The 23,763-nt window shown below is 34.0% G+C and overlaps 1 protein-coding gene across 6 annotated transcripts in view; it reads right to left on the bottom strand.

Annotated features, from left to right (window-relative positions):
* Positions 1-23,763, bottom strand: part of PHKB (phosphorylase kinase regulatory subunit beta) — a 265,144-nt gene that overhangs the window by 88,711 nt on the left and 152,670 nt on the right. For all 6 annotated transcript variants that reach the window (XM_060651934.3, XM_060651933.3, XM_060651937.3 and 3 more), the window contains 5 exons: positions 16,394-16,489; positions 14,922-15,119; positions 11,504-11,561; positions 10,878-10,955; positions 8,447-8,605 (listed from right to left, as the gene is read on the bottom strand). In XM_060651934.3, the coding sequence (XP_060507917.1) occupies positions 8,447-8,605; positions 10,878-10,955; positions 11,504-11,561; positions 14,922-15,119; positions 16,394-16,489 (589 nt within the window). The remainder of the gene's footprint in view (positions 1-8,446; positions 8,606-10,877; positions 10,956-11,503; positions 11,562-14,921; positions 15,120-16,393; positions 16,490-23,763) is intronic.

The raw sequence follows: 23,763 nt of genomic DNA, 5'->3' as shown, positions 1-23,763 counted from the left end.
TGACAGCACAGTGCCTACTTGGGATTCTCTCTCTTTCAATATAAATAAATAAACATTTAAATTATTATTATTTTGATTTGAGAGAGAGAGAGCATGAGTGGGGGAGAGGGGCAAAGGGAGGGAGCAAGGGACCGAGGGAGCGAGGGAGAGAGAGAGAGAGAGAGAGAGAGAGGGAGGGAGGGAGGAAGAGAGAGAGAGGGAGAATCTTAAGCAGGTTCCACACTCAGTACATAGCCCAACGTGGGGTTCAATCTCACAACCCTGGGCTCATGACCTGAGCTGAAATCAGGAGTCATACGTTTAACTGACTGAGTCATCTAGATGCCCCATAAACAAATAAACATTTTTTTAAATTTTACAAAAAGGATAATGTGGTACTAGTATAAAGATAGATTAATGGAGTAGAAGTGAAAGTGTAGAAATAAATCCTTACATTTATGTTCCACTGAGTTTTGACAGCATGCCAAAACAATTCAGTGGGGGAAAAGAATAGGTTTTTTTCACAAATAGTGCTGGGACAACTCGATATTTATAGACAAAAGAATAAAGTTGGACTCCTTCATCAAATCATCTATAAAACTCAAAATAGATCAAAAGTTAAATATAAGACTAAAATTATAAAACTGTTAGAAGAAAATAATAGAGTAAACTTTTGTGACTTTGGATTAGGCAAAACTAAAAATCAAAACGTAAGTGACTAAAGAAAAAATGAGATAAACTCAATTTTGTCAAATTATAACCTTTTGGACCTCGAAAGACACCATCAAAAAAAGTGAAATGACAACTCACAGAATGGGAGAAAATATTTACAAACTGCGTATCTTGTAAGGGATTTCTGTCTTGAATATATATATTAAAAAAACTCTTATGATTCAATAATAAAAAGACAACACAATTTAAAAATGGCCACAGTATCTGAATAGACATTTCTCCAAAGGTATATAAATTACCAGTAAGCACGTAAAAAGATGCTCAACATTAGTCATTTGGGAAATGCTTATCAAAATCACAATGAGATACCACTTCATACCCATTAGGATGGCTATTGTCAAGAAAAGAAACAAGAACAAGGGTTGGAAAGGATGTAGGGAAATTGGAACCCTCACACATTGCTGAATGGAATGCATATTGGGACAGTTACTTTGGAAATCAGTCTGAAATTGCTCAAAATGTTAAACACAGAGTTACCATATGACTCAGCAATTCTACCCCTAGGTATATACCTAAGAGAAAGAAAAACATGTCAAACAATAACTTGTACATGAAAGTTCACAGCAGCATGATTATAAAAGCAAAAAAAAAAAAAAAAAAAAAAAGTGGAAATAATCCAAATGTCCACCACCGGATGAACAGATAAATCAAATGTGGTATATACATACAGTGGAAGATTATTTGGTCAGAAAAAAGAATTAAGCTGTTGATACATGAATGAACCTTGAAAACAACACATTATACGATTCAAGGTATATGAAATGTCCAGAATAGGCAAATACACAAGGATAAAATGTACATTAGTGAGTGTCCGGTGTTGGGGGAAACGGTGAAATGATTAGGGTTAAGTGGAGAGTGGGTAAGACATTTTTTGAGGGGTGATGTAAATATTCCAAAATTGATTGTGGTGATAGTTGTACAACTCTGAATGTATCAAAAAACCACTGAATTGTAAACCTTGAATAGGTTAAGATATAGTATGTAAATTATACCTAAATAAAGCTGTTCTAAAAAGAATGTATTCGCATTCTCTCAAGAAAGGAAACCAGTTCACGAAGGGGAGACAAAGTGCTTCCTGATACTAAATTCTAACATTTCTGAGACAGGGCATTTTTCAAAGGGCACTAACCAGCATGAAAACAATGTCTACTACTGCTATTGTTCTGTAAACACGGAAGCCCTTTTCATGTGGTAGTTCCTTGTGGCAACTTTTGATAAAGTCCAAGGACATAATAAGGAAGGCAATTTAGAGAGTTTGGAAGGGGAGGGTGTGGAGAAGGTACTCTGAGTCAGTGGTTCTCTGCTATCTTCTGTTGTAATGCACCTCAGATTCAGCACCAGAGGCTCAGTGTAGCAGGGATTCTCCATGGATGTGAAAAGGACTATGCTGAGAAGGGGTGGTGGGAACAAAACCTTGAAATGAAATTCTGCCTAACCTCATTGAAGTATAAGTTGACAGTATCTATGCAAATTTATAGCAGGCATACTCTGTCCCAGCAATTGCAAATCTGTAAGGTTATCTTAGTTACACTCAGACATGTAAAAGTTAATTGAATAATAACATAAAAAAAAAGAATTTAACTTCTCCCAAAGTGAATCAGAACATTTTATTTTTGCTGCACTCAAGTTATGAAAATGTGCTACTTCATATTCGATCTTCAGTTCTATACTGACTACATAAAAATGACACCATGTTGAGTTTTGTTTAAATTCACCCATGTTTAATATTTAATTCAAAAAATACACCTCATTTTCCATAGCTTTTTAGATACTTCTTTTAGTCAGTGAATAATTCTGAAAAACAGAGCAGAGAGTCAACCACAAAAATGCTTGTAAATTTCTTTGCAGCTGTGGTAATGTTTCTCATTATACAGGTTTTTCTATTCTAGGGTAACTTTAGGGCACATATTCAATGTTATCACCAAAGGTGTTTTTAGTAACTCCTGAAAGATGCTTTTAATAATATTAAAAGTGATATTACTAATAGCATGACAAGAAAAAGAAGGAGGAACAGCAATTGCAGCAGCCACAGAAGCCACCACAGCCACTGCCGCCTCTGCAACAGCAACCACAGCAACGTTTACACAGTGCTTCCTATGTTCCTGGCCTTGTTGGATTAATTAATTAATCAATTAGTCATTAACCATCACAACATCCTTATCATTTTACAGATGACAAAATGGAGGCGTTGAGCAGCTAAGCAACTTGCACATGGCAGGTAAGTGACAGAGCTTAGATTCAAACACAGGCTGTCTCTCTCTGGGGTCTACGTTCTTAGCCCATACTAATCCTGCCCTGTAAGAACACTGACACTGTATACAACACAGATGGAGAAGATACCAGGAGGAAAAAACATTAAACAAATAATTTAGATCTTGATATGTTATATTTTTCCTATTCAAATCAGGGAGCATATCACAGAACATTCCTCTCTCTCTGAAAAAAAAAATATACTTGTGCAAAATTTAAAACAAACCAATATAGGCTTAATTATGGCAAATATCGACATATAATTTCTATTTATTAATATCAGTGGAGCTCATGATGCAGGGTTGATTAGTACAGTGATATTCTAAATAACACCAAATTATTTCCCTATTTCATTTGTCTGATCATTGAGATGTGAAAAAATCTCCACTAACAACAAGCATTTTACATAATTAATGTTTCACTGTTTCTACAAAAATGAAATTCTATCTTTATTATTTTGTTATTTATAAATGATGACAGAAAAATGAAGAAATATTATATCCTTGGAAAGCATAAACGCTAATCTATTAAAATTGATATGAATCAAATAGTTAACAACATCTCTTAAAAAAGCTTATTTCTTGGCATTCCTTTCTCATTTCTCTATTTGTACTGTACCCGTGTATCTAGCTTAATGTTCCAATTTACACTATGTGCTCATCTATAACCCCACAGGTTGTTTGCTTCTTATTCATGGATATACCCCACTTTCCAGCACAGCACCTTCCATATAGTAGGCACTTAAGAGACTTATTAAACAAAATAATAAATTGGTGGATTAACAAATTCAGAAACATAATTGCTGTAATCATTGTTTTAATTTCCATAATGGTAAAAGTGACTAACTCCTTACAAAGTTCAGGTGAATAGACGTATTTTTTTTACTGCATTGCTTTTTATCATTCAGGAGGCAAAACAAGAGTTCCTCGCTGTGCTGATTCTATGGCACTGGCTTTTTGGTGAAAAAGGACAAGCCTGAAAGCACTTGTGCCTGACCAACTACAGAATATTTAAAATGAAAATAAGAGAACAAGGATAAAAGAGCAATGGCTTTCTACATTTCATTACAGTACGAAACCTCACAGATAACCAAGCATTTCTATAAATAGGGACAGCCATCTTTAAATCTTTATAAGACAGATTAGCTTCATTAATATTTGTATTTTTTATGCGCAGAAATTTTATGAAATACACCTTGGGTTTACTTCAAACAATCTTTATTAAGGGCAAAAAGAGAATATCAAGAAGAATTTTTGTTTCTTTAATAAAATGACAATTCAAAGGAAATTTAACAGAGCAAGTAATTTTTTTTATCATGACACAAAAATTACATAGGACACACTAAAATAGGCTCAGCAGATAATTTATGGGGTAAAATTATGTGCTTCAAAGACTGATTCTCAGCTGCAGTGACACATATTAGTAACACATGTATTAACAAATAAGCTAGAGAGAAAAAGAAAATGTAGATCCTCAACCTCATATGTTATACCAAAAAAAGTCCAAAATTACCAATGTTTTTAACTCAATTAACTAACAGGGATAGACTTCCTAAAATCAAATGTTAAATTCCATGGTCAGAATTAAATTGAAAAACAATGATAGATCTAATTATATAAAGATTTCAAATTTCGTTCATCAAGAAACAGTGCAAAGTTAATTGGCAAACAACCCAGGAAAATACCAGAGAGGATTAGTATACCTAATACGTAAAACATTCATGCAGACTGTGAAGACCATAAAATTAAGGTTAAATGGGCAAAGCAAACTGGACAATTCACAGAGGACAAGAAATGACTAAGAAATATGTCTTTAACAATAAGCATGTAAATGAAAACAGTATACAAATTAATATCTTATTAAGTTAGCAAGGTTTTTATTTTTAATGATCATATTTGGTGCCATAAAGGTTACAGGTGACACAATCATCCTGCAAGTAAATCAGTAAAGTCCCAGTTGTGGGCTATGTGACCTTGGGTGAGTTGCTAAACTCTTCTAAACCTCAGTTATGACATACAGTATCCATCTCATAGAGAAGCTAGGAATAATACTTGTAATAATAGTCAGGATAATACTTGTAAAGGGCAGAGAACAGAATCAGACACATTTTAAGGCAAGTATTATTAGTATTTCTGGGAAACAGTCTGACAGTATATATGTAGTCTTCTCAGACTCTAGGCATCACTGCTTTTACATTCAATTTTACTAATATATTTAAGGGTGGGATCATAAATTTTTATACAAGTTTTCTAGCTCTAGTAGCAATTAAACTAAAAATTTTAGTTTTAAGAAAACTAGAGATTTATACAATAAGCTACAGGAAGAAAATTTCCTTGGGTGAAGCTATTAAAGTAATACTGTATTACACGTACTCTGAAGATGTTTTTAATGCACGCTGCACAGAAATCCCACATTAGGGCACTAGCAATCACACAGATAGCATGAAAAAGATAACAAAAGTGCTCAGAAATCCATGTCTTACTGCTTAAAGTTTCCTGAAGTGTAACAGCTGGGAAATCTCTTAGCAACCACAATGTAGAAATATATCTGTATACTCTTATCTGTTCGTTTTATCTTTAACTGATCAGTAACAAAACCATGTGCTATATTGAGTAAGGAGCCAACTGCATTTGAAGTCAAGAGACCAATGAAAATCAAGACCTCCTTTTCTTATGTCCTCATGCACACTAGGGGGCACTTGATCACTAACTTTAACTTTAAAAAAGCATTAGATTTCCAGACTTAATCAGTGGCTTTTACATCTGATGTCAATTGGACAAAAAAAAATACCATGAATGAAATCAAATGCAAGTGGACTTACCTTAGTTACAAACACTGTAATTAGGAAATAGTATATCAGAGTAATTAGGCTGCCCTCAGAGAGACAGAAATATTTCCTAGGTTGTCACATTTGATTCTTGCTATAGAGCTACTAGATATCAGTGACTAACATACAGTAGTCCTCTACAAATACCAGCTAAATCATGGAAAAGATCAATGATGAAGTAGCAACTAACATCACAACATTTTCTTCATATATATATACATATATATATATATACGTATATATATATGTATATGTATATATATTCATTATATACACACACACATATATATATATTCATTATATATTCATTCATTCATTCTTCATATATATATATATACATATATATATATATATGTATATATATATATATATATATATATATATATATATATATATATATTCATACACACACACACACACACACACACACACACAAAAGCAAAATATTCTTATTAGATTTCACTGGATACAAACTGGCCTGAATTAGTGGAAGGCATATATTATAGAATATTTTCAAAGATTTACTGTTCTATTATTTTCAAGTAACTCCAATTAACTGCCCACAAAATGCTGTCAAGCAGATATCTAACCAAACCTCATTTAATGAATACATAAGACTTTGTAAGTAAATGTGACTGGAGTCTTAAGAACATCCATAGAAGTTTGATGTTCTTGAGGCAAGGATGTAATAGTTAAGAGCAACTACATGACTGAATCTTCTGAGATATTATTCTTCTTAACCAGTGAGTTTGTTAACCAGATGACACACAGCTAGGTCAGAGTGATAATGAACACGGAGCATCTCCTTTTTTCAGTGGGAGAGAAAGTATGTGATCTCAGGGTTTGCAACACACCTTCTGTATGTTCTCTGCTGCCTTTTTAGTAGCTCAGCAGGGAAAAGAGAAATTGACTATTTCTTTGAAGTTTTTCTTCCTTTTGGTCATGAAACAGAGATGAGAAGGCATGGCCTAAACTATTTCTGTTCACACTGGTCTTAACATAAGAAAATGCTATCTACACTCAAAATCTGTCTACATTGAATACATTTATTTCAGAGTAAGGAAGATCTAATGCTTTTTTACTGATTGATACTACTTTCAACCTTTTCCTTTTTAAAAGCCCAATTTGCTTATGTAGAATATAGTCAATTCTGCACTCCCAATTCATCAGCCTTCTCAATTTTATCTACAGGCTTTTCTCAAATAGCATTCTTTCTAGCACTCAATCCCAGACCAGATATAGAGCAAAAATCAGGACGATAAACGTTTAGATCTCAAATCCAATACCCCAAGTTCCAGTTTTCAACCTCAGAATCTGAAAAATTTCATCACGCTCATCTGTAATTTCCAAGCTGTAGTATATAGAAATTTATGATTCTGATATTAAAATTCTTTATCTTAGATAGGTTAACTACTTCTCTACTGTAACATGTTTTATTTAGCTGTGAGTATCACCAGAAGGCTTCTTGGTATTCATGCTAGTGAGATGGAAATAACATTCTAACCAGAGATAACCTTGCCAACTTGGCTTGATTTTAAGAAATCTATTTCATGTATATATATTTTTTCTTTTGAAAAAATTGAAAAGCAAGACCTGTATAAATAATATCAACTCCTTATCAAAAAGTTGTCCCCTTAAAGAAGTAAATTTTTCTACAGGTTCTTAAATTAGCATTAAGTATATATGGAGACCCAGAATATATAGTTAGGAAACAAGCAAATTGAAAACAGCATTAACTTGATTTTCTCTTCTTTGGTTAGCTCCTATCTGCTCCTTATATATCATTTGTGTAAAGTTTGAATTGGAAATCTGAAATACTCTTCCCTAATGGAATGTAAAAAAAGAAACCAAAGATGATTACTCTTACAACACAAACAAATTTAGCATTTATAGAATAATACTAGGAACAATAAAGACAATAACACTACTTCACACACTAAGCAGTTCTTTTAGTGCAGGTATATATACTATTTACAATCAGCCTGTTTCATAATTTATTTGCCATAAAGGAATTCTGACTCTAACATGATAGCCTTTTTGATGGGAATGCTAATAATATTCGAAATGTTAGCAAGCAATGATGCAGGAAGATGCATAATAATGCTTTTTTGTGTGTGTTCTTTAAATTAGCCTTCATCTCAATGTGTCCAAAGAGTACTCATATTTAGCAGAAGTTTTAGGATAAGCTGGAAAATAATTCTTAAAAAACTATGAATAATGGTCTAAGCTAACTGAGTAAATTGTCAATGTGTATTTATGAGAAGGAAGAGAACTTTGAGATAACCAATTCCTTTTGGCAAGTGGTTTACTAAAGCTATGACCAAGCATAAAATCAGAATTTTTTTTACATTATATAAAAGTAACTCAAAGTTCCCACAAATGGGAAATAAAACATAAAAACATAAAAAAACATAAAAATAAATGTTTATTTATTTATTTTGAGGGGGGAAGGGCAGAGAGAGAGGGAGAAAAAAATCTCAAGCAGGCACTATTATGTAGCCCAATATGGAGGTCGATCTCACAAACTATGAGATCATGACCTGAGCCAAAATCAAGAGTTGGATGCTTAACCAACTGAACCACCCAGGTGCCCTGAAACATACTTATTTCTAATAGCTTGATTACAAGGGAAAAATCTTCCCAACCTTCTCCACTTACCCAGAAGTTTTGCAATGATATAAAGGGCTTGTCCCCAAAGAAAGAGTTTTCCGTCACGGCCACAGTTGCTAGGAAATCGCTTTTGACTACCAGGGTTTCTTTTCTCATATTCTACAAAATCTGCTGGCACATAATAGTACTTTGGTATGACAGGATAACCTGTGGAGTTTTAAAATAAATATTTGAAATATAAAAATCAGTGTCCTCCTCAAATTTTCCCTTCAAGAAATTGCAATATTAGAAAGCAGAGAAATAGGTTGTAAAGGAGGTAACAGATTTGATAAGCTATAGAAAATTGGTAATTTTGGCTTTCAGAAATTGCCAGTGAAAAATGTGGATAAAGCTCCTTGATTTTAAAACACTAATTTGACAGCATATGTTATGCTTTAGCCAATAATGTGTACATAATCTCCTTTAACAACATTTAATTTTAACACCTTTAAATGAATTGATAAAAATACAGTAGGCAAACATTTAGAGCCATAGAAGCTATCTTTAATAGGATTAGTCTGTAGAAGCATTACAAATGAGATACTGTGTAATCCCAAATGAAGAATTATAACCCTGAGCCATTGCTTAAAGCAAAGGAATCCTCATTTTAAACATTAAGTCCATTATCTACCATTCAATATCATTGAAGGGGAAAAAAAAATCCATTCTCTCCTTGACCGACCCATTTAAAAACATTCCTTGATAGAAACTAAAATTTATTATTCAAAGACTAAAATCTTTGTGGATGACATAAAAGGAAAAAAAAATAACAATAACATTCTAATACAATGCTACAGAAGACTTTGCACTATCAGCCCACAGTACACTTAATTTTCCTAATAAAATTGCACACATTTCTCTAAAATTTTCTTCCTTCATACATCCATCAATAGTTATATTTGTATCTAAAACCAGTAAAAAGGTCTATGATACACAAAGAATAGTTTGAAAATCACTCTCTGAACATGATAAAGACTGAACTGCTGTACACTGAACTACCACCTCAATGCATCAATAATCTACCACTGAATACTAACAATCTGATTCAAGGGATTTCAAATAGTATATTCATTATAACATGCATTACATTATATCTCACATTGGACAAATTACTATTTGTAGCATAAAGATATAAGTAACTGGTTTTATTTTTATTTATTTATTTATTTATTTATTTATTTATTTTTAATTTTTTAATGTTTTATTTATTTTTGAGACAGAGAGAGACAGAGCATGAACAGGGGAGGGTGAGAGAGAGAGAGGGAGACACAGAATCTGAAACAGGCTCCAGGCTCTGAGCTGTCAGCACAGAGCCCGATGCGGGGCTCGAACTCACGGACTGAGAGATCATGACCTGAGCCGAAGTCGGACGCTTAACCGACTGAGCCACCCAGGCGCCCCAGTAACTGGTTTTAAAATTTAATATTTATTTGGAATTCAATGTTTATCCACAAATATTTCACTGTTTTAACATTACAAGAATTTTCAAGGGTGAGCACATACTGTGAAGGTTTTGTTCTAAGGTACTTGTGGAAAACCGTAAAGAATATCACAAACTTCGTGTGAGGTAAGAACGGGCCCAATGCTATAATTGCAAGTTTGTACACCATGTCCATAAGACCACCCACTTTTTACCCACACATAATTTTTTTAATTTTCAGATAAATATGTTTTCAAAGTTGTTCACATATATATTATTTATTTATTTATTTATTTATTTAGTACATATTCTTATTTTATTAATACTTCCAAACCCCGAAGTATTTGGAGCTTCTTCTTTGGAATTCTTTGAGAATTAGTTTTTTAGTCATACTGACTATGGGCCCTACTGGTATTTAACTAAAACCAACTAAAGACTCCTAAGAGTCTTTAAGCCATTTCTAAAATAGTAAATCTATCCTCAAAGGATGAGGCATTAGCACAAGGCAGACATTTAAAATAACATGCTAAAGATCAAAGAAACAACTCCAAAGAGGAGGCTGAATGTTTTTGGAAATGGTAGTACCTTTAGGCTAGGGCAGAGCCTCTTAAGGTAGCCCTCTGGAAGGGGCTGCATTTACCTGAACACAGCATTTCTGATGATCTGGACAAAAAATCGGTCACTCTATATTATTGTCACACTACACAGAGTGAAGGAGTTTTCATAGTAGGTAATCAGAATAAGAACCACTGCCCATCTGGCAAACTATTTTGCAACGATTATGGCCATAACCACCTAAATTTACTCCCCGTCCTTGTCTTGCCCAATGAACTCCTTTTATAAAGATAAACTTACATTAACCAATGAATAGATTATTCTTTATAATTCATTCAAGGCTCCATTCGTTTTTTCACTTTAATATAAATAGCTTTATTTAAAATGGCATCATTTAATGCATTACAAAGGAACATTAAGGAAATATCAGCAGGAAGAATTTCTTAAAAAACAATCCAACTATACCTTCTGTGGTCTGATGAAGTACTGGAGTCAAAAGATCCTGATATTCCTTTACTTGTTTGGGATTGCCTCTAAAAACTCCTAAAATGTAAAATATTAATCCAATAGCATCTGAGGATAAGCACCACAGAAATTTTACCTTAAAAAAAAGTCTAGTTATGATTATTTTGGTAATTTTGTATGTAAATGATAAAAATAAAATTGAAAAAAGGTAATGCAAATATGTATGACAGTATTCCAGGAAATTGATTTTAGTAGGTCATGTTAGCATTTAGAAGTGAAAATTGAATTTTAATTGAAATTTGTCTATTTTTAAGTATAAATGTTATGGATATTCACAATGTCACAGATTATAATATTCATTCATTATTACTATTCATAAAAAATTTTTCTTTGCAAATAGGAAAATATATTTGTATCATTTCTTAATAACTCCAAAGTATATTTTTTAATTCTTTAAATGATTTAATATTCACTCAGAAAGCAGAAGAATAGCATATAAAAATACAGAGCAGTTAACATCACTGAGGTATAGTCTATTTTGCTAGCTGAAAGGGTCATATTTCATCTGCTTTTCTTTAAACCACTTATATTCTATATCTTAAATTTCAGGAAAAAAGCTCACTTACCATCAATCATCATGTAAAGGAAAAATATGGGAAATTCACATTCAATGCCATCAAAGAGCTAAAACAGAACACAAAATATTAAAAACTTCACTAAAATTAATTAGAACAATTATAACAATGATGGTAATTAGAACAAATATATTAATTATATATATTGAACAATTGTAGTTAGGGTATACATAGATGATTTATATAGTAATAACAAAACTGGACTGATATAAGTAGCTTCATTGTTCTTTTAAAAAGAATTCTTAGAACTCTTATTATTCAAAACCACATTCATTTAATACATCACATACTAATCACTCATTCAATAAATATTTACTAAGTCCTTTGTAATGCCTGGCACCAACTAGAAAGGGGGCTATGAAGGCCTAAAAAGAGGGAACTTGCCCTCAAGGGCTCACAGCCTAGTGGGGAGTCAGGCATGTCAATAAACAACTGTAGTATCATATGAGATGTCTACACATGTTACATCAGGAACACAGGAAATGAAACACCTGAATCTGCCTAGGGTTGGAAGGGTTTATAAGAAAGGAGATGCTTCAATTAATGCTTGATGGATTTCTCTGGGGAGATGAACTAAGGGAACTCCATGCAGAGAAAACAATACTACAAACCACAGACGTATAAGAAGACAAAGTTTGTTAGACTACCAGCAAGTCAGTATTTCTGGAACAAACAAGAAAGAAATCATGAAAGCTAATACCCAAGAGGTGGGGGGACCAGGCTAGCCAGATTAGAAAGGGCCTGGCAAGTAAAGTAATTAAGGATATCCAGAAGGAGGCAGTTGGATACACAGTAGGGCACTAAGAGGGAGAAGTATAGGTTAGGGATAGAGATCTGGAGTTAAGAGTGATAGCTGAAGCTATGATTGCATGAAAAGAGAATAGGACTAAGTAAGGATGGAACTCAGGAGAAGAGCAATGTTTAGGAGGTGGCAGAAGAAGAATCTGAAAAGGAACTAAGAAAGACAATGACAAAAGAGAATTAGGAAGAGAATAGGATCACAGAAAATGAAGAAAGTTCCAAGAAAGAGGTCTCCATTAAAGCATTCAAATGCCAAGGAGAGGTTCAGTGAAAATCATCCACTACCACCAGTGACCTAAACTAACTGAAACCAACACAGCTACTGGTAAATGCTGAAGAAGAGCTGGAGTGTAACATGAAGGAGTGAGTAGGAGGCAAACAAGGAGACACACCAAGAATAGACTATGCATTTCAAAAGTGTGGCTACAAAGAGAGAGGATTGGAGGCAGACAGGAGTAAGGTTTTTTGGGTTTTTTTTCTTCTAATTATGAACATCACTGTGTTTATGCTGAGGAAAAGAAGCTGATTGGAGTTGGGGGGAAAGCAAGACGAAGGAAAGGGAAAGTGAGGAAGATGAGGAGGATAAAAAGAAAAAGATAGAGACAGACATTCTTCTACCAGAGAAGAAAACAAATGATAGAGTAAGAGACCCAAGGAAGTAAAAGAGAACAGGTTAAGGTGCACATGTGGAGGGTTAGCCTTAGGATAAAGAACAGACAGCACCTTCTGTGAGACAAGAGAGATGAAGGTACGTATGGATGAAGGACAGATGGAATGGAGGATGTCAAACAGAAATGAAAGGCTATGGAGTGCCTGGGTGGTAGTCAGTTGAGCGTCTGACTTTGGCAAAGGTCATGATCTCGCTGCTGGTTGGTTTGAGCCCCATGTAGGGCTCTGTGCTGACCCCGTAGAGCCTGGAGCCTGCTTTGGATTCTGTGTCTCCCACTCTCTCTGCCCCTCCCCCATTGCGGTGTGTGTGTGTGTGTGTGTGTGTGTGTGTGTGTGTCTCAAAAATAAATAGGCATTAAAAAAAAAGGTGGCTCAGTCGGTTAAGCGCCTGACTTTGGCTCAGGTCATGATCTTGCGGTGGGTGAGTTTGAGCCTTGCATCAGGCTCTGTGCTGACAGCTCAGAGCCTAGAGTCTGTTTTGGATTCTGTGTCTCCCTCTCTCTGCCCTTCCCCCGCTCGCATTCTCTCTCTCTCTCTCTCTCTCTCAAAAATAAACAAATTTAAAAAAAAAATATTTTAAAAATGAAAAAACAGAGAAAAAAAGAAATGAAAGGCTATGGAGTAAGAAGTAAAGTCTGAGAACTTGAACACAAATAGAAAAAAAAAAAGCTGGAGAAGCTTGTAAGGGGAGTTCCTAGCAGAGTCACACAGCAGTACTGACAAGGAGTGAAATCAATGATGAGGACTGAACCAAGATGGGTGTTCTGAATCTGGGGTGGCATCTGTCCATGGTGCTGTGGCTTTCCGTGGTGGTGCTCAGCAGCAGGTACAGAAATAAGGAAACTCTGCTCGACTGACCCAAATTTGACAATATTCAGGGTAGTAGTTACAGCAAGTCCAATTCAAATGTAAGTGCTGTAAATCAGCTCAGAAATGTTATTAAATAGAGAAGAGATATCTGAAAGTGCTTAAGAGATAAATGGATCTTGTGACCCAACCTAGTAGACTGCTATAAAGTTTCAAATATGTACACAATAAAATGGCTCCTACTGCTTCTAGATGATAATTGTAAAATTAAGTAAAACGATAAATAGCTTGTCTAGTTGTCCGGCAAAACTATGTATTAAATATTAAAGAGTGGCACTTAATTGCCTAACAAATTACAAGGTACAATGTTGCCAAGACATTTTCTATATACAGATCCATGGGATCTTACTTACCTATCTTCAAAGTTAGGACCATGCTTACAAAAATAGTTTTCAGTGTATACCACCAAAGGGAATGCTCCCTTCGGCAGTACATATACCACTAAAGGGAAGTCTTTAGCAATGTGGATGGATGCTTACCCTTTCTTTGGGCTGTTATAATTTTCTGGACAGCTTAAAAATAGCTACAGTAAACCTAGATAAAGTGGTATGTATATGCACTTGAAATAACTGCTTTAAAACTAAATATTAAGAAGACTATATTTCAAAGGGAAATGTCTAAGTGAAACAGAAAAAAAAGAGCATTTGTTTAAAAGACTGAAAGCTCAATCACAAATAGATATTTCCTATTATATAAGGCAAACAATATGGAGCAGGCAGGCAAAGCACTGAAAGTGCAGTTAGAAAAATTATTCATCCAGTGAATTAACATGGCTCAATATTAGCAAATGGGCCTTACTACTAATAAGGCTAACACTTACTGAGTGCTTACTCTGTGTCAAGAACCATTTGAAGCACTTTTAGATATATGTTAACTCATTTAATCCTCATAAGAACTTCAATAATAGTATGATTATTTTACCAATGAAAAGTATTAAACACACAGAGGTTGATTAACTTGCCCAAGGCAAGATAGCTAGTAAGTGGCAGAGCCAGAATTCAAACCTAAGAAGCCTGTTTCCTGAATCAGTGCTTTTGACCACTCTGTTATGGTATGAAATATTTTTTGATACCTTAATTTCAGCTGGTTTGTAGTAGCGTCGGTTGGGATCTTCCAATGATGTTCTATAACCATCTCTCAAGAAACGCTTAAATCCATATTTTCCTTTTAATTTTCTAACTACTTTATCAAGTGTCTGGCTAAACAAAGCTTCATCATCCAGGGCAAATGCAGGATAACTGATGCAAGGTAGTAGGGCAGCATCTGTGTTCTGGGGGCAACAGGAAAAAGAAGGTAATGTAAGTGCCTGCAATGATATGATCAACACAGCCCAGTGAGAATCAGGGAGATGAAAAAGTCAATCAGCTTACATAACTGACAATGAGGACATACATTAGCAAACCTTACAGAGAAGATAAAAATTTATCCATTAATAAGGAGTATTCTCAAGATTTGACTGGACTCAAACTCTAAGGAAGTGTGTAAAAATTTAACACCGATAATTAGTAATTATAACTTAGTCTGTCATAACATTGGTTTATAATGGTGAAAACAGAAAACAATCTGAATGTCCCACAATTAGCTGAGTAAATTAGCAGTCATTAAAATTTATATTGTAGAAATGTTTATAGATGTGGAAATATGCCCATTCATAGAACTAGGTTATCAAGCATTATAAATAATATTCTTCCAGTTTTATAAAATAAAAATATCACATATGTACATAAAACCATGTGCAAACATACAGACCCAAATGTTGTCACCCTAAAAGTATAACTAAGTGGTAAAATGAGTGGATGTCACATTATTATATTTTTATTTGTGGGTTCTTTTTTTTTAATCATAATCTTATATTACTTCTATGAAATAGTTCTTTTTACGTAATTACATTATTTTATTTGTGATGTTTTCTAATAACAGAGCCAAAAAAACCCTAGAAAAATCTATAATCAGGTACTATAGGCATATAAAAGTTTAAAGATGAATCACATGATTGAAAAGAAACAAAGAAGGTAATTTTATTCAAAAGAAATATAAATCATGAAAAACATTTTTCTAATATTCTATGACCAAAAAATTCATTTGGGTATAATGTTGCTACCCTCTCCTCCTCCCCCCCAAAATAGGTCTAGTTTTCTATAGTTCTACAAAGACTCAAGGACAAAATAGCTTTGTCCACAGCTCTGTTCACTTCCTAAACTAAACTTCCACAGGACAGCAGAGTGAGGGGCAACATTTATTCTCCTCACTTCCTCTCGCAACCTCTAACATTTTAAGCATTTTCTTGGGGGAAGCAATCATAAATGGTAGTTCATGTTAATTTATTATGACAATATCTTATGGCGCTTGGGTGACTCAGTCAGTTAAGCAACCAACTCCTGATATCAGCTCAGGTCATGATCTCACAATCATGAGATCAAGCCATGCATCAAGCTCCTCACTGAGCATGGAGTCTGCTTGGGATTCTCTCTCTTTCCCTCTCTCTCTGCCCCTCCCCCCTCAAAATAAATAAATAAACATTTAGAAAAAATAATAATATCTCACATGAGATCTTGATTCTCTGGGTAACAGTGAACACAAAGTTTGCCTATTGCGATTGTGAGCATCAAGATCCACAAATATAACCGACCAAGAACATCCCTGGAACAAGAGAGAAAAACACATTTCCTAAATCAAGAAAAAAGAACTTTTAGAATGCTGGACATTTTGACTGCAAGAAATTTCACAAAAATTCTAACATTTGTTGCATTTTAGAGTGACCTTACAGAAGATTTAATTTTCTTTCAATATTTTCAGTATTTCCCAAATTTTTTGCAATAAACATATCAATTTTATATAAAAATAAATATTATTTTTACATTTTCCATATTTCTCCTTAGTTTTCTTATAAATCAAAACATAGTGATTACAAGATAACTAATCAATTAAGGATATTTATTTTAATAAAGATAAAAATTGTTTAGCTAGCATTTTTGATAAGGAATAAAGCAAGAACTAATCAGAATTCATGAAATCTGAATTATACAGTCCTAAAAAGAACATTGATATGATCTAACTAAACAAAGTTAGATATAATCTATAATTAGAGACATAAAAAACTATTTGATTACAGTATAAAGGATAGGAGCATCTCTAATAATAATAATGCCACATAATGCTAGCTAATATTCATAATGTGAAGCACTGTTCTTCACATGGATTATCTCACTTAATCCCCAATATGTAGATATTATTATGCTCCTTTTAATGAAGAGGATGCTGACTCCTAGTTTAACAGAGGAAGGGTTCAAAAATCAGGTCTTTGACATAAAAGCTCATGTCTTAACATGAGTTACACAATTTCCCACATTAAAATGTAACTTTCAAGTAAGAACCAAAAACTTTAACAGAAAAAAAGGTAACCAAAAAATGGCAATTGGTTTAATAACCAAGTTAAAAATAAATTACTGGGGCGCTCGGGTGGCTCAGTCTGTTGAGCATCCGACTTCAGCTCAGGTCATGATCTCACAGTTCGTGAGCTCGAGCCCCACATGGGGCTCTGTGCTGACAGCTTGGAACCTGGAGCCTGCTTCAGATTCTGTGTCTCCCTCTCTCTCTCTGCCCCATCCCCACTCATGCTCTGTCTCTCTCTGTCTCAAAAATAAATAAAAACATCTAAAAAAATTAATTAATTAATTAATTAAAAAATAAATAAAACATTAAAAAAATTTTTTTGAATTTACTATTAGCACTTTTCATATTCAAGAGAATCGTCATAAGCAAATATGGCTTTTTTTGTTTTATTGGGGAGCTAAATATTTTCATAATGATAATAGGGTCAATTTATCAAGAAGATGAAACAATACTAAATTTTTATGTACCAAAAAAACAGAGCATCCAAATAAATGATGAAAACTGATAGACCTGAAAGGAGAAATAGACAAATCCACAATTGTAAGTTAGAGAATTTAATAACAATCTCTTAGTAATTGATAGAACAAATAGAAATTCTGTGAAAAAACAGTAGATATTAAACAAAACATTCAACTATCTTGACCTAATAGACAGGACATTCTACCAAACAACAGCAAAATACCCATTTTTTCTCATGTGTCCATGGAACATTTACAAAGACAAATCACATTTTGTGACATAAAATTAAAAGACATAACAAAATACAAGGTGTGGACCTTATTTGTATCCTGATTAGCATGAATCTACTGGAAAAAAAAAAAAAAAAAAAAACCACCAAGAAGCAAAGGAGGAAATTTAAAAAGGTATTAAATCAATAATGAGTGTTAAAAAAAGAAAATGCAGGGAATGAAATTGGTATACAGAGACTGCTTCCATAATAAGACAATACTCAGAAAAATACATGGGGAAAGGAAGAAGAGAACTCTATAACTTTCATGTTACTTTAATATTACCCTCTAAATCTCATCCGAATTTACACCAGCCTCAAAGATGTATTCACCCTGAAACTGAAATATTTCGAATCAATCACCTAGACGGGCTCAAAATCTAGTACTACTACACTCTACATCAAAATATCAGATTCACTATATGTATGTTTTTCCTGTTAACCTGTTCATACGTGAATATTATCTCTAAAAATAGAATAATTTTTCATTCATGGTATCATTTATTAAATCTCTCTTAACTCTGATAAATTAATAAATAAAAAATGAATGAGTAAAGCTGACTCTCAACCATGAGATTAATGCTAAACTGTCCTTTCTATGATTTTAAAGTCTCAGCTTCTCATCTCCACCCACAAAACTGAGCTCACAAAGTAGCTGCCATTGTCAGAGTAAGTACTCTCTCCTTTGAGGAAAATAAACAAGAGAGAACTTGATCTCTTCTCTCAAGTAACTGACCCAGGTGACATATTCCTAAATAAGATGAATATTAAGCAAAACAAAAAGACTGCACATGGCAGTCAGTACAAAACTATATACCAAATGATTGGCTTAGATGAAAGAATACTAATGACAATAAACTTAAGTCAACAGGAGAAAAACAATAGGGAACCTGGGACACTTAATGGAGAAGGTAAAGTAGGATATGAATTTTGGGGAAAAGGAAGCTAGTAGGGTGGTTAGAACAAAATAGAGAAATAAATGGGCATGTGATGTTGGGAATCTGTGAGTATAGAAAATAGGACTTACAGTTTAATCTTAGGCTGATAATTAATAAAGTTAGTTGTATGCCAAATCAGTCTGCCTTGAACTGAATTTTTAAAAGATACAGTCTAAGTAGGGCAATCTTTTTAAGTAATAAAGTGAAATGACAAATCTGGCAATTCCTGTCCCTCTTTGATTAATATAAAGAGGAAACTTCTATTTTATGGGCACAAATAAATGGCTTATTTATCTAATTTCAAAGTATTGGTTGAGGTCTCTTCCTCTGCCAGCCTCTAAGAAATATGCACAAAAGGAAAAATAATCTCATAATGTTACCATATTTAAACACTGAGATCAAGGGTTGGTTAACTATACTGTTTAGCTAACTTCTTAAAAAATATAACATGCTTTAGATATATAACCCAGATTTACAGGAGAATAAAATTCATCCAAGGCCATGGGCTGCTATTCCTATTCAGAAACAACTTTATAAAAAAGCCATCAAGGAGAACATACATATGGAATTAATTATCACCTACTTTAAATTATCAGACATGTTAATTTTAGGACCATAAACTTCAAAGGAAGCTACATATGTCTCCATTACTTTCAACACTTTTCATAATATGAGCGATCTCTCTAGTCATCACCTTTTAGATTCTGGCCTCAGTGCATCTGTCAGTATCTTGATTTCTCCAACTAAAGACACAAATCTGAAAGGATGTTTATTATGCATATGTCACTGCAAAATATCTGATTAGCTTTGGATATTTTATATTCACCTTCCATTTTCTGAAATCATTACATCTCTGCCATAACATCCCAGCTTCAGCTGAAGAACATATTTTAAGACAGATAGTTCAAACTTTAATCCCCAAATTGAGTTTCTGCAATTGTGTCCTAGTAAATAATACACTAGAATTTTAGTCAACCTGACTACTGTCATGGGGACTTGAGCTTTAGTGGTGGGTAAGAGCTGTACTGAGACATGTTCTCAAGGCTCCATGACCACAACAAACATTTCTGGGATGGTACCAAGGGTGATATCTATGACCATAAGACACTGATGATCTCTTTAGTCCCAATTCAAAGTGAAATGATTTGAAGAATTGTCTGAGCCTTTCTTTTCCCCATTAATCACTTCTCTAAACCTGAGTTAATGGGCTTGCTGCCCTCATCTAGCATCAAAGAATTAAACAGTGAAACTGGTCAATATATCTACTATACATGATATCTTTTCTATTCTTCTGAAAACAAAACCACACCACTCTAATCACACCACATCCTTCCCTAGTTCAGTATCAGACTGTCCTCTAGTTTTGTGGCAGATCCTGGCTAGTGGCATTCTTACAGAAAGGATATTTGCTGGTGGGCATTACCCCTCTGCACCATGGCTGTGGGTGGCATGGGTGTGTAAATAGCCAACGTTTTTAAAATATTTTTTAATTTAAAGTTTACTTATTTATTTTGAGAGACAGAAAGACAGAGTGAGAACAAGCAGAGGAGGCACAGAGAGAGAGAATCCCAAGCAGGGATTCAATTTCACAAACCAAGAGATCATGACCTGAGCCAAGATTAAGAGTTGGACACTTAACTGACTGAGCCACCCAGAAGCCCCCAACTTTTTTTTTAATGTTTATTTATTTATTTTGAGAGGGAAAGAGAAAGTACTAACAGGGAAGGGTCAGAGAGAGAGGGGGAGAAAGAATCCTAAGCAGGCTCCCCACTGTCAGCCCATGAGATCATGACCTGAGCCAAAATCAAGAGTCTGATGCTTAACCAACTGAACCACCCAGGTGCCAACTTTTATATACTGACCCAACAGGAACCTCCATAGCCCCTCCCACAAGCCAGGCTTCTTTTCTCTACCGAAAATCCTACTCACATACTGTTGAAGGAAATTTCAAACTACAGGGAAAGATGAGCCTGAGTGTTAATTTTCAGGGTTTCGGAAGAGCAGAGCTGAGACTTAGACTCAGGAATCACAACACTGTTGCTAACAATCTCTATGACATTTCCTGAGTGTAAAGTATGATTTATTTAAATATTTCTAATAATTTTTCTACATATTGTCACTATATTTTTATGGAATATATATTGAAACTATGATGAAATATATAATTCTTATATTTAGGGTTATATGAGTTATGCTTCTAAATGTTACAAATTAGCCTTTATTTTAAACTGATCAGTAAATAAACTGGGCCATTTTATCATATTTTCTTCTTAGATATTCTTTCGCAAAGGAAAATAAGTTTTGAAAATAGTTTCAGAGTGAATATTTAAATAATGGTTTTTTTTCTTGAATAATAAAGCAAGTCTGATATCAAAAAAAAGAAAAGAAGTAGAAAGATGATAATCATAATGAAAGCTAAAAGCTTATTCCACCTAATAATCTCCCATCAAAATAAAAGTTAACATCCATGTTATCTCTTACACCAAAGTACACTAAGGGTTAAAGGCAGGGCTTTCACATTGTTTGATAAGTGGATACTTCCTTCAAAAGTTCAATAATTAAGAAGAAAATGGTGTGGTCAAAAGGTATAAACTCTCAGTTATGAAATAAATATGGGAATGTGATATACAGCACGGTGACTGTAATTAATAACACTGTATTGTATATTTGAGTATTACTAAGGGAATAGATCTTAAAAGTTCCCACCACAAGAAAAAAAAATTGTAACTATGTGTGTTGATGGATGTTAAACTAGACTTTAATGTGGTGATCATTTTGTAACATGTACAAATATCTAATCCTTATGTCACACACCTGAAATTAATGTTTTATATTAATTCTCTCAATACAAAATTTAATTTAATTTAAAAAATTAAGAACTTTTTGACTCTTAAGTGCCTTAAGAGTTTTCCAAGAAAAAGCACAGCTGTCACTTCTACAGGTGGAAAGCACTCAAGATCCAAGGTTTCCTGTACTAATATCTGATATTCCAGATTCATTACCAAGTGTCTTTGGTTTAATTCCCTGGTTTGCCTCTCTGTTTCATAACCTGTGAAAAGCCATCTCAACTCTGATCACTCAGAGAGAAGGGCCCTTCCAACTCCAAAGATCAATAACTCTCTAAGTTGCCACCAACAGGAAAAGCATTTTTTGAAAGCTCTGAATTAAAGACACATGATCAGGTCTTCCAAAACACTGTATCAATGGTTGTTAGAAATAACTGAGAATATACATGTGACCTGAAATCCCTCAAGTCTTGAAGAGGTTTCTTAGGGTTTTCATTTGAATAAAAACATTTTTTTGTTATATTAGTTATTTTTCTAACCACTGACTTTTAATTAGATCACAGCTCTTTAAAGTACACGAAGCAATATTATAAGATCATTAAACACTAAAAAGATTGCATGCACTTTTAAATGTGTTACTCTTTAGCAGGTACCTCTCTAATTTAATTGGTGTAGTGGTGGGAATTTGTAAAACTAGGATTCTCTCTGATATTATCCAAAAAAATGGAAGATGGAGAGGGATTTTACTTGCAATAGGTAACATCTATGTGGCCACAGGAATAAGATATTATTTGCCCATTTGAAATAATCAAGAAATACTCAAGTCAGTGGACATTTGGTGCATGGCTCTGCTGTAAACATACATGAGCTAAACAAGGTCAAGAATGAACTCTGCTTAGAACAGTTATTCTCATCCTTGGCTGCACATTAGAATTCCTGGGCAGTACAGGAAAACCTCAAAACCAATGCTTCCCCCAGACCAATTCAATCAGAATTTCTAGGGGTAGAGCCCAGGCATCACCACTGTTTTTAAGATCCTCAAATAATTTCAATGTGCAGCCAAGACTGAGAAATTATGGCTGGGTAACAATACCAGCAGTATATTTATAACTCAAAATCAGAATGCATAAAAAAGCAATTCAGTGCTTTTAGAATTATGGCTAAGCAATCTATTAAAGCTTCCTGGGAAAAGCAGCCTGAAGGCAGAGCTCTGAAAGATGGGGTGTTAGAGATAGGGGTGTGGGTATCTAAGTAGGTGGAGGAGGTATACATAGTAGATACAGAAGTAACATATGCTACAACTCAGGTACATCAAAGGAGATGGCACAACTGCAAAAAAGAGCTGATCACTACTTCTTAACATCCAACCTAGACACACAACTCAGCCACTATTTGGTAGGCCATAGAGAACAGAAGAGCAAGACCTGCATCTTTCCAGACTTTAACACTACTGGTTTAGTCCATGACTCTTCTCAGTCCCCTTGAGATACTCTCTAGAGGTTTTTCAGTGCTTCTCTTCATTTCCTTCCTTTAGGATTACCAGTATTACCAGTAATTCATTAATAATAACAAGAGATTAACACTTATTGAGGGTTTAATCTTTGCCAAGCATTATGCTAATTAAGTTTTTTAATTGCATAAAAACCTTCTGAGTTAGGTCCTAGTATCATTATCTCTATCTTTTTAGATGAGGAAGATGAGACATAGATAAATAACTAGCCAAAGTTACAGAGCTCACAGGTGGGAGTACAGAGCACACAGTGATCCTGTTTTCTGACTCCGAAAACAATGTCATTCCTTTATGTCATACTGCTCTCCCAGTCCTTCCTTCCTATCTACCCCTATTTATCTACCTATCTCTCTATATATGTATTCTCTACATATTTATATTTACACACATAAATTCACATGTATATATATATTTATATACACACACTTTTCAATACACACACCCACACACACATAGATAGATAGATAGATAGATAGATAGATAGATAGATAGATAGATAGATATAGTGGGATTTTCTTGAGTATGTTGACTCTTCCAGAGAGACAGAAATGTTGGTACAA

Source organism: Panthera onca, chromosome E2 (assembly GCF_046562875.1).
Source record: "Panthera onca isolate mPanOnc1 chromosome E2, mPanOnc1 haplotype 2, whole genome shotgun sequence".
Lineage (NCBI taxonomy): Eukaryota > Metazoa > Chordata > Mammalia > Carnivora > Felidae > Panthera > Panthera onca.
This window is presented reverse-complemented; position numbering and strand designations above follow the sequence as displayed.